Here is a 12,660-nt window from a genome sequence, read left to right as displayed (position 1 = left end):
TATAGAATCATACAATGTGTGGCTTTTATATCTTTTTTCACTGTTTTTGAGGTTCGTCTATTACAAATGCCAACATTTATTAGCACTTTGTTCTATTTTATTGGTGAATAGTATTCCTAATATGATTATATCATATTCATTTGTAGATATTTGGATTATTTCCATATGTGGATGCTTATGAATAATGCTACATTTACATACAAGTTTTTGTGTCTGCATGTGTTTTCATTTCTTTGGAGTAGATACCTAGTGTAGGATTATGGATCATATGGTTAATTTATTGGGTTTTTTTTAGGAAACTGTCAAACTTCTTTCAAAAGTAGTTATACAGTTTTGCATTCTAGTTTCTCCAGGTTCTTGTCAACACTCATTTTTATCTGTCTTTTGGATTGCAGACTTTCTAGTGGTTATGAAATAGTATCTCATTGTGGTTTTGTTTTCTAAATGACTGATGATACTGAGTGTTGGTTCATGTGCTTATTAGCCATTGGTGTATCTTATTTGATGAAATATCTGTTCAAATATTTTCCCATTTTTTAATTACTTTGTTTTCTATGGTGGGATTATAAGAGTTCTTTATGTATTCTGGGTAAAATTCCTCTATATAAAGTGTAATTTGCAGATTATTTTCTCCCAGTCTGTGGCTTATCTTTTCTTAATGGTATCTTTTGAAGAGCAAAAGTTGTTATTCTACTGAAATAACAACTCTTATGTATTGTGCTTTTGGTGATAAATCTAAAAACTGTCTAAGCTGAAGTCACAAAGATTTTCTCCTATAATTTCTCCTAAAAGTTTCATTGTTTTAGCTCAGAGATTTTATGACTCAGTGGAGTTAATTTTTGTGTATGAGGTGTGGTGAGAATCTAAACTCATCTTTTCTCATGTGGATGTTCAATTTTTCTAGCACTATGTGTTAAAAAGAATCTTCTTTCCCTACTGAATTGCCTTAGTGTCTTTTCCTAAAATCAATTCACCCAAAATGTAAGGGACACTCTATTCTATTCTGTATAGTATATTCCATTCCATTAGTCTGTGTATCATTTATGTCACTACCACAATTTCTTAAATACCATAGCTTTTAATAAATTTAAAAATCAAGAAATGTAAGTTCTCTAGCTTTCTTCTTTTTGTCAGTTATGCTCGGTCCCTTGCATTTTAGGATCAGCTTGTCAATTTCTGCAAAGTAGAGATTTTGATAAGTATAATAGTGCATATATAATCAATTTGGGGAGAATTGCTATCTTAAAAATATTGAATCTTTTGATTCATGAACATAGAATGTCTTTCCATGGAGATCTTTAATTCTCTCAGAGATGTTTTGTTTTCATGCACTCATTTTATTAAATTTATTTCTAAGTATTTTATTCATTTTATGTTATGAATGGGACTGTCTTCCTAATTTTATTTTGGGATTGGTTATTGCTAACATACAGAAATAAAATTTTTTTTGTGTGTGTATCTTGTGCCCTGAAACCTTGATTAACTTACTAAGTTCTTGTGTGTGTGTGTGTTATTTAGGTTTTCTACAGAGAGCATACTTCTACATAGTAGAGTTTACTAGCACTCCAAGTCCTTTTATGTCTACTCATTTATTTATATTTACACTTAAATTCTCAGTCCTCATACCTACTTCCAGGTTATTAAATGTTAGGTTAAATGTTAGGTCCTTAATGAGGAATCCTCACTATTCTCCTTAGGTGTATCAGTACTATTCATCTGTCAGCTGCTGTGCATCTTGCCTTATATTCCACAGAGAGAGTTAAGGTTACCAATTCAGAAAGATTATTGTGACTCTGATGATGCTTACATTTCAGAGCCTCTAACTTAAGACTTTCTTTCAAGGTTCTGGAATGGCCCCTGGTGAAAGTAAGGTGGTTTGATTCTAATTGTTTAAAAATCGTCTTTCCACCCTGCTTTCCTTCTATCCCACTTCTGAGGTCAGGATATCAGTGGAGAAGTAGTGATAGGCTTGGGGGTCTCGGTAAGGGAAAGTTGACTGGGAATGCACCACTATGGTTGCCATTTGGAAAGCCGTTTTAGAATAGATTCAGTAAGACATGCAGGAAATTGCTAAAAATTTGGATGTGTATGAATTCTTTAAATTAATGAGATAAAAGCAATTTAAGATGAGCGATTTAAGCAATACAAATTATTCTGAAATAAAGAAGCAAATTTTTTCAGAGTACATCAGAGCAAATTCATTAAGAAAAAAAGATAAGTTTTCAATAAATATTCTTGAATTGTTTGATAATCCGATTAAGAGGAGTCAATTATTCATATACTTTGGAGAAGGGTTTCCTGCTGATTACAATCCACTTAAGGATTACATCTAAGATAAACTGACTCTTGAGTTTCACTATTTCAAAGAAAATTTAAAATTCACCACTTTCTAAAAAAAAAAAAAACCTGGAAGTGTCAAAAATCTTATAATGATATATAAAAATTTTGAAAAGAATTTCTCCAAATTTGACAACACTAAATATTTATGTGACATTACTAATAATAAGCTCTGGAGCAAAAAGATCTTTCTAAACTATTAACAATAAAAAGGCCTACTGGCCATGCGAGGTGAAAGGTCGTGTTAGCCATGTGTCTTCTCCACATACAGTAAAATTCTAGAATGATTGTCTTTTGCAGAGATGATTTGTGGAGCATGTAGACTATACTTGTCAGCAAAAAAAGTACCATAGAGTTGTTTAAAAAATTTTACTGATTTCCTGTTTTTTTGTGAAATTTACCAACTTCTAAAGTTTTATTTGTATTGATTTTTCTTATTCTATAAATAATTATATACTTTTAAACTAATTTTGTAGTTATCATTTTTGTGCTCTTGTTTTCAAGAAATCTTAGATCTAAGGCCCCACAAAACTTGAATCTACTCTTAGCTAATGAGCTTGAATTTTCTATTTCTTGCCTTTCTCCCTATTGAGACATAAACACCAACATCCAGGCTTTCCTTCTGTTAAATGTTCCCATAGCCCGTGACTCCTATGTATGCAGCTTCATCTCAGCAGCTGCCCCACACTGGGCCCCTTAGTGCACAGACCTAGTTCTTGGCCCTTGTCTCCCTGTCTTATTAGTTCTTGACTCTACAATCACTTCTCATTCTCACTTTTGGCTCCTTCTTTGAACCCTTTCTCTGCTTTCTAAAATCACCATCTCTCTTAGCTGCACGTGCCAATTGAGTCATCCCCTGTGGTGTCTGGTCACTCAGGTGGACATTACTTAGCACACAGAATCACACCATCCTTCTTCCTGGAAAAGGCTAATCTTTCAACCTTTGTTTTGTATCTGTTCTTTCTAAGGCTTTGCATAAGAAATGATCCCATCTGGTTGTTTATTTTTTGCTTCTGTGCAGCTGTGTACACACTCAGGTGATTCCTATCCTAACATACTACTCTATGCAATATCTCCATCTTTCTCTCCTTGCTCCCTCAATCAAGTTTTTTTTTAACAAACTTTTTTCTTTAAAAATAGAACTGCCATATGATCCAGCAATACCACTCCTAGGGATATACCCGAAGGAATGTAAGTCAGGTTACAACAAAGGCACCTGTACACCCATGTTTATTGCAGCATTATTCACAATAGCTAAGCTGTAGAAACAGCCAAGATGCCCCACTACTGATGAATGGATTAAGAAAATGTGGTATTTATACACAATGGAATTTTACTCAGCCACAAAGAAGAATGAAATTTTGTCATTGGCAGGTAAGTGGATGGAACTGGAAAACATTATCTTAAGTGAAGTCAGCCAAGTTCAGAAAGCCAAAGGCCACATATTTTCTCTCATATGTGGAATGTAGACCTAATATAAATATATATATATAATATAAACATAAATAAATATAAATTTTCAAGCAACATTTGAAAGATAGGTCATGCAAAAGGGAATCACATATGAGAGAGAGGGTAAAAGGAGGATGTTAAGAAGGTAAATGTTGATGGACTTTCTATACAAGAATGAATATAGAATTTTTAAACCTGTTAAAAATCACCATAAGAAGAATAAGGTAGAAAGGAGAAAAAATAGAGGCAATGAACCAATCCAAGTTATAATACATACACATTGAAATAACACAAGGAAACTCCCTGTATAGCTATCTTAAACATACAAAATGTCTTTTTTTTTTTTTTACAAGATTGGAGAACAGGAGGGCAGAACAGGTCCTGTTTGGGTGGTTGGTACCAGTGTGTGGGGGGTAGGATGTGGGGAAAGGGTGTAGGAGGATGAATATGGTACAAATACTGTGTACACGTGTATGTAAATGGAAAAATGAGACCTGTCCAAACTATTCCAGGAATGCGGAGAGAGGGGATAAAGGAGAATGATGAAGGTGGTTAACTTAACTATGATATATTGCAAGAACTTTTGTAAATATCACAATGTACCCTCAACCCAACAATAATAAAAAAGTCAAATCTCCACAATTTTGTTTTAATTAGCACACATTGGCAGTAAGAGGGAGTTTCATTGTGATAATTCCATGGGTGCCTATAGTATAGCAAGTTTACCTCTCCTTTATTAACCAAGGTTCTTAATAGCTGGTACCACATACTGTTTTCTCATTTCTTTCTCAGCCCTTTACTACCTAAGTCCTCTTTCTGAGGTCACCAAAGATCTTCTTAATGCCAAATACAGTGGACTGTATTCAGCCTTTATCTGAGGCCTTAAACACTGACTAGCACTTTTTTCTTGAAATTTGCCTTTCCTTTTGTTTTTTCTTCTAACTCACTGATTGGTCCTCCAATCTTTTCTATTTTATTCTTGTAGTTTCTTTTTTGGTGGTACTGGGGTTTGAACTCAGGGTCTCATGCTTGCTAGGCAGGCACTCTACCACTTGAGCCACTCTGCCACCCCCTTCTTTTCTATTTTAATCCCTTTAATGTTAGTGTAGTCCAGTGTGTTATCCTTACCATTTTTCTCTTCTCCATTCCTCCAACTGAGGAATAATCCATTTTATTCATGCCTTCATTAATTGGTCAGTATTTATTGAGCACTTATGCTGTAGTAGGCACTGTGCTAGATGTTAAGGAGATTCTGATGATTTTTGTCTATTTAGGGCCAGAAACATTAACCAAGTAATTATATTTTCATGGCTTTAGTCAACACCTTCTTTGTGATAACTCCCAAGACCATGTTTGTATCTTGCTTAATTATTAAGGAAATTACAGCCAGGCTATCTGAAGAAGTAAAAGTCACTGAGATGACAAAAATGTATTTATTTTGAGCTGTGGCATTTGATGAAGTAAAAGTACTGGTTAGGGGACTTTATTATTATAATTTTTTTTTAGCTTTCACTTTTTTTTATTCTTGTATTCACATGTGTATACATTGTTTGGGTTATTTCTCCCCCCTTTCCCCTTCCCCCACCCTCTCTCCCTTTCCCCTCTCAGTTCCAGGCAGGTCCTGTTCTGCCTTTATCACTAGTTTTGTTGCAGAAAAGAGACAAGCCTAATAAGGAAGACAAAGCGTTTTTGCTAGTTGTGTTGAGGATAGCTATACAGAAATATTCCTAGCATTGCTTTCGTGTACATGTGTTATGAACCATGTTGATTCATCTCTAACTGATCTTTAACCTGGTTACTGATCCCCTTCTCATGATAACCTCTGTTGCTTTAAGGTTTCTGTATTAGCTATTCTGGAGTGGGGACATCAAACGCTTTCATATTTTGGGTTTTCTACCTATTTCTATATCACCCAAATTGGCTAGGGGACTTTAAAAAGTGTAGTTCCCCAAGTATTACATGGTATGGTGGGAGAATGTTGTCATAGAGAATCTAGGATCAAATTGCTCTGGTCAAATTTTCTTCTCTAAATGTTTGCTATTGAAAAATAAAGAAAATAGAATAAATGTATATAAAGATAGCTATCTTTTTAAAATTAAAATAATAACAAAAGGAAATGAATTGGCATAATTCTATCTACCTGAGGTATTCCCTGTTTATATCTGTTGTCTTAGTGTATTATGGGTAACACCTCCTTTCACTTTCAAAATTGCCTGCATTTATATAGTAGATTATACAATGACTCTACAACCATTGAAAAAATATTTGCTATGCTTACTATGTTTTAAAATCCTAATTTTTTGTTTTACTACTTTGCAGTCAAAGATTGTTGGAGTACAAATATTTCTGGAATAAGACTCTTGCATTACTTACTCTTACTAAAAGGGAGCTAACCAGTATTAAAAATGAAATATCTGATAATTTTCAAAACTGGACTTCACTGAAAGGAGAAGTTTTTCTACAAATTAAATCCATAAGTGAAACAGCCTTGACAGGTTTGTTACAAATATTTAGAACATAATTGTCCTTTTTTCTACATGGTACATCATAAGTAATGAAATGATATTTTATTGCACTTGATGGGACTTAGAATTCATTTTTAAAAATTAGTGGTTGATACAGTAGATGAACATTCAGGTCTACTCCAACCCTGAAATTAAATAATTTTAGGCTAATATAAGTTATGATACATGCATTTTGAACTGTGGTCAGAAGTCTGATTATTCTGTTAAATATACTAATTTGTATTTTTGAATGTTTCTTCTTTTAATGACTGAATAGCCATATTGGATCAGCCTCACCGCAGAAAACAACTATAAATTCTGAATGAAAATAATTACCTAAAACCTTTGGAGAGTGACCAAAACCAAAAACATAGAGGAAAGAATGTTAAAAATTGAAAGAAGTTGTATTACTAAGTGAAAGATACTGATCTGAAAAAGGTTATATACTGTATTATTGTGACTGTACATGAAGCCTTCTGGAAAAGGCAAAACTATAGAACGGTAAAAATATCAGTGGTTACCAGAGGTTAGGGAAGCTAAGGATAAGAAATGGAGTAAAGAGAAATGTTAGGACACTGTATGATACTATAGTGGTGTGTACATTTCATTATACATCTATTGAAACTCATAGAATGTACAATGCAAAGAGTGAACTTTAACATAAGCTGAATTCTGGTTCATAATAATAATGTGTTACTGTTGGTTCATTTGATGATAGGAAACCTATCTGGTGTAAGATATCACTAGAAGAGATTGCACATATGTGAGGAGAGGAAGCATCCAGGAATTCTGTGTTTTGCTTACTTTAGTATGAACCTAAACCTGTTCTAAAAGTACTCTACTAAAATTGTTTTAGGCATTGAAAGAAGGGGATGGAACTTGGTGAATTCCTTTTTTTCTTAATTTTTAATTTTTTAAAGGGTCATTGGACTGAGGGCAGGATACAGTTTATTCTATGCATGGAAGCAAAAAAAATCGGGTAGAAATATGTATTATGTATTATTTTTTATTGTTTTTACATTTATTCATATGTGTATACATTGTTTGGACCACCTCTCCCCCATCCTCCACCCTGTCACCTACCCCACACTCTCCCATCCCCCCTCGCTTCTAGGCAGAACCTGTTCTGCCCTCTTGTTCTCCAGTGTTATTGAAGAGAAAACATAAGAGACATTAAGAAAGACATAGTGTTTTTACTAGGTTGAGATAAAGATAGCTATATGGAGAGATTCCTAGCATTGCCTCAACCCACATTGGTTCATCTCTACCAGACCTCTTCACTACTTCCTGGTCACCTTCCCATAGTGGCCTCTGCCAGTTTAAGATTACTGTATTTGCTCACTTACAGTAGGCATATTGGCCACATTCAAGTTTTAAGTTTCCTTCCCTTTCCCTATTCCTCAGGTGCACATTCTACCCTTAGTGTGTGACCCATGTCCAGTAATATTACTGCATTTGTTATAGGGCTATAATCCACATATGAGGGAGAACATATGATATTTGGCCTTCTGAGCCTGGCTAACTTTGCTTAGGATGATGTTCTCCAGTTCCATCCATTTATTTGCAGATGAAAAAATTTCATGCTTCTTTGTGGCTGAATAAAATTCCATTGTGTATAGATACCACATTTTCTTTCTTAATCCATTCGTCGGTAGTGGGGCATCTTGGCCATTTCCATAATTTGGCTATTGTAAATAGTGCTGCAATAAACATGGGTGTGCAGGTGCCTTTGTAATAACCTGAGTCACATTCCTTTGGGTATATCCCTAGGAGTAGGATTTCTGGATCATATGGCAGATCTATGTTTAGTTTTCTAAGAAGCCTGCATATTGTTTTCCAAAGTGGTTGTACTAGCTTGCATTCCCACCAGCAGTATATGAAGGTTCCTTTTTCCCTGCAGCCTTGCCAACATTTGTTGTTGGTGGTGGTCTTGATGATAGCTATTCTAACAGGAGTGAGGTGGAATCTTAGTGTGGTTTTGATTTGCATTTCCTTTATGGCCAGGGATGGTGAGTATTTTTTCATGTGTTTTTTGGCCATTTGAACTTCTTCCTCTGAAAAAAGTTCTGTTTTTGAGTTTTTTGAGCTCTCTGGTGTATTCTGGTTATCAGTCCTTTATCTGATGTATAGCCAGCAAATATTTTCTCCCACTCTGTGGGTGGTCTCTTCAGTTTAGAGACTATTTCTTTTGTTGTGCAGAAGCTTTTTAATTTCATGTAGTCCTATTTGTCCATCCATTCTCTTAGTTGCTGGGCTGCTGGAGTTCTACTGAGGAAGTCCCTTGCCTATACCCGTTGCTTCCAGAGCATTCCCTGCTCTTTCCTGTACTAACTTCAGAGTTTCATTTCTGATATTAAAGTTCTTAATCCACTTTGAGTTATACTAGTACAGGGTGATAGGCATGGATCTAGTTTCAGTTTTCTGCAGGCAGATAGCCACTTTTCCCAGCAACATTTCTTAAGGAGGCTGTCTTTTCTCCATCATATGTTTTTGGCGCCTTTGTCAAAAATAAGATGGGCATAGCTGTATGGATTCATATGCAGGTCCTCTGTTCTGTTCCACTGGTCTTCATATCTGTCTTTGTGCTAATACCATGCTGTTTTTATTGCTATGGCTCTGTTTGAAGTCGGGTATTGTGATACCTCCAGCATTGCTCTTTTTGTTGAGTATTGCCTTGGCTATTTGTGGTCTCTTGTGCTTCCCAATGAACTTTGGGGTAGATTTTTCAGTCTCTGTGATGAATGTCATTGGGATTTTGATGGGAATTATGTTGAACATGTAGATTGCTTTTGGTAGTATAACCACTTTTACTATGTTGATTCTGCCAATCCATGAACATGGGAGATCATTCTGATATGTTGTTGGATTCAGTTTGCCATTATTTTATTGAGGACTTTTGCATTGATGTTAATTAAGAAGATTGGCTTTTAGCTCCCCTTTTTGGATGTGTCTATGTCCAGTTTGGGGATGAGTATGTTACTGGCTTCATAGAATAAGTTGGGCAGTGTTCCTTCCCTTTCTATTTCATGGAACAGTTTAAGGAGGTTTGGTATTAGTTCTTTAAAGGTTTGGTAGAATTCAGCAGAGAATCAGTCAGGTTCTGGAGGTTTTTTTTTTGGGAGACTCTTTGTTGCTGATTCAGTTTCATTACATGTTATAGATCTGTTTAGGTGGTTAATATCCTCTTGGTTCAGTTTTGAATGGTTATAAGTATCTAGAAATTTGTCCATTTCTTCTAGATTTTCCAATTTTTTGGAATATAGGTTCTCAAAGTAGCCTCAATGATTCCTGGATTTCCTTGGTATTTGTTGTTATCTCCCCTATTGTGTTTCTGATTTTACTGATTTGTGTCTTTTCCTTCTTCATTTTAATCAGATTTGCCAGGGGCTTGTCAATCTTGTTTATTTTTTTCAAAGCAGCAGCTTTTTGTTTCATTGATTCTTTGTATGGTTTTTGTGGTCTCTATTTCATTAATTTCTCTCATTTTTATTATTTCTCTCCTTCTTGTTTTGGGTTTTGCTTGTTCTTGTTTTTCTAGGGGTTTGAGATGTAGCATTAAGTCATTGATTTGAGATCTTTTTGTCCTTTTAATATATGCACTTATGGCTATAAACTTTCCTCTTAGGACTGCCTGTGCTGTGTCCCATAGGTTCTGGTAAGTGGTGTTTTCATTTTCATTAACTTCTAGGAACCTTTTAATTTCCTCTCTTATTTCTTCTATGACCCATAGGTCATTGAACAATGTGATATTCAGTTTCCAATTGTTTCCATATTTTCTGCTGCTGTTTTTGTTGTTGAGTTCTATTTTTAATGCATTGTGATCAGATAGGATGCAGGGGATTATGTCTGTTTTCTTATATTTGCTGAGGCTTGCTTTGTGCCCTAAGATGATCAGTTTTGGAGAAAGTTCCATCGGCTGCTGAGAAGAATGTATATTGTGCGGATGTTGAATGAAAAATTCTGTAGACACCAGTTAGGTCCATTTGACTTATGGTGTGATTTTGTTCTAGGAAATATGTATTATTTTTGACCTGAAGACTAGAGAACAGAAATCAAGGTGACCCCAGCATTGGGGAATATCCTGGAGAGAAGACAGAGATAGAGGAATAGGTAGAGATAGAGACAGAGACCAGGACAGGGACAGGGAGAGGGAGAGGGTGAGTAAGGGAGGACAGAGAGAGTACTTAAATTTTGTATATAAACTCTGTCTAATCTATGACTTATCCCTGAAGTATATATACACAAGGAAGACTCTCAGTAACCCTCCTATTAATACTAAAATAATTGACATTTTAGCAGATAGCTATCCAAAGGGAGACAGATTTTACAGTTTGAATTCAGCCAAATTAACAGCCTGTTAAAACAAGATTTTAAAAAGTCAATATTCTTTTGAAGAAGCATAATAGAACCCACTGTACATCAGTGATGTTCAGTATATAATGCAATATTGCTTGGCCTGAAAAGAAACAGAACAATATGACCCATATACAAAAGAACAGACAGCCAATGAAGACCAACCTCAAATTGTCCCAGATGGTATATGGACAGATATAACTCTTTTATTGCTCTTTGATTTATTGGGCTTTGCAAATGTTGCATTTTTTACAAATTGAAGGTTTATGTCAACTCTTTATCAAACACATCTGTCTGTGCCAATTTTGCAATAGCATGTAATCACTTTGGTAATTCTCACAATATTGCAAACTTCATTATTATTATTTTATTTTATTTGTTATGGTGATATATGATCAGTGACCTTTGATATTACTATTGATATTGTTTTGGGGTACCACAAACCATGTCTGTAAGACTGTGAACTTAATCAACTAATCTTATGTATGCTCCGATGGCTTCACCAACTGGCATTTCTCCTGTCTCTCTCCCTCTTCTCAGGCCTTCCTATTCCCTGAGACACAATATTGAAATTAGGCCAATTAATAATTCTACAGTGTATCCTTAGTATTTAAGTGAAAGGAAGAGCTGCACATCTCTTACTTTAGATGAAAAGCTAGAAATGATTAAGCTTAGTGAGGAAGTCATGTCAAAAGCTGAGAGAGGTTGGAAGCTAAACCTCTTATACTAAATAATTATCCAAGTTGTGAATGCAGAGGAGAAATTCTTGATGGAAACTAAAAGTGCTACTTCAGCAAACACAAAAAATGGTAAATAAAATAGATTTATTGCTGCAGAGAAAGTGTTAGTGGTCTGGGTAGAAGATTAAGCCATAATATTCTTTTAAACCAAAGCCTAATACAGAGAGAAACCCAAACTCTCTTCAATTCTGTGAAGGCTGAGAGAGGTGAGGAATCTATAGAAGGAACGTTTGAAGCTAACAGAGGTTGGTTCATGAGGTTTAAGGAAAGAAGCCATCTCTATAACATAGAAGTGCAAAGTGCAACAAGTGAATGCTGATTTAGAAGCTTCAGCAAGTTATCCAAAAGATCTAGCCAAGATAATTAGTGAAAGTGGCTACACTAAACAGTGGATTTCCAAGGAAACAGTCTTATATTGAAAAAAGATGCCATATAGGACTTTTAATATCTAGAGAAAAGCCTGGCTTCAAAGCTTCAAAGGACAGGCTAACTCTCTTGTTAGGAGCTAATGCATTTGGTGACTTGACATCGATATTTTGCCATTCTGTAAATCCTAGGGCCCTTAAGAATAATGCTAAAGCTGCTGTGGTTGTTCTCTAAATAGGACAATAAAATCTGGATGACATCACATCTGCTGTCCCTTTCAAAATTTAACTGTTTATTGATAATATACCTGGTCACCCAAAAGCTCTGATGGAGATTAAGATGATTAATATTGTTTCTATGCCTGCTACCCAACATTCATTTTGCGACCAGGAGTGGTTTCAACTTCAAGTCTTATTGTTTGTATGTTTCATAAGGTTATAGTTACTAGTGGCAGTGTCTCCTCTGATGGATCTGGATGAAGTTAATTGAAAACCTCTGGAAAGGACTCACCATTCTAGATGTTGTTAAGAGCACTCGTGTGTCACAGGAGGAGCTCAAACTACCAACATTAACAGGACTGCAAAAGAAATTGATTCTAACCTTCCTGGATGACTTTGAGGATTCAAGACTTCAGTGAAGGAAGGAGCTATAGACATGCTAGAAATAGAAATAGAACTAGAATTAGAAGTGGACCCCAAAAATGGGACTGAATTGCTGTCATCTCATGAAAATTTCAACACATGAGGTGGTTGCTTCTTATGGATGAGCAAAGAAAGTGGGTGTTTTTTTAGATGAAATTATTCTTGGGAGGATACTGTAAACATTGTTAAAATGACAGCAAAGGATTTAGAATATTACATAAATTTAGTTGATACAGGAACAGCAGAATTTGAGGGGATTAACTCCAA

The 12,660-nt window shown here is 35.2% G+C and overlaps 1 protein-coding gene across 6 annotated transcripts in view; it reads left to right on the top strand.

Annotated features, from left to right (window-relative positions):
- Lekr1 (leucine, glutamate and lysine rich 1) overlaps window positions 1-12,660 on the top strand; it is a 193,518-nt gene that overhangs the window by 71,617 nt on the left and 109,241 nt on the right. For 3 of the 6 annotated variants that reach the window (XM_074073918.1, XM_074073919.1, XM_074073920.1), the window contains exon 5: window positions 6,109-6,284. The exons of the other annotated variants lie outside the window; for them this stretch is intronic. In XM_074073918.1, the coding sequence (XP_073930019.1) occupies window positions 6,109-6,284 (176 nt within the window). The remainder of the gene's footprint in view (window positions 1-6,108; window positions 6,285-12,660) is intronic. 6 annotated transcript variants of the gene reach the window in all.

This window comes from Castor canadensis, chromosome 5 (assembly GCF_047511655.1).
Source record: "Castor canadensis chromosome 5, mCasCan1.hap1v2, whole genome shotgun sequence".
Classification (NCBI taxonomy): domain Eukaryota; kingdom Metazoa; phylum Chordata; class Mammalia; order Rodentia; family Castoridae; genus Castor; species Castor canadensis.
The sequence above is the reverse complement of the archived record's forward strand: the minus strand, read 5'-3'. Positions and strand labels throughout refer to the sequence as shown.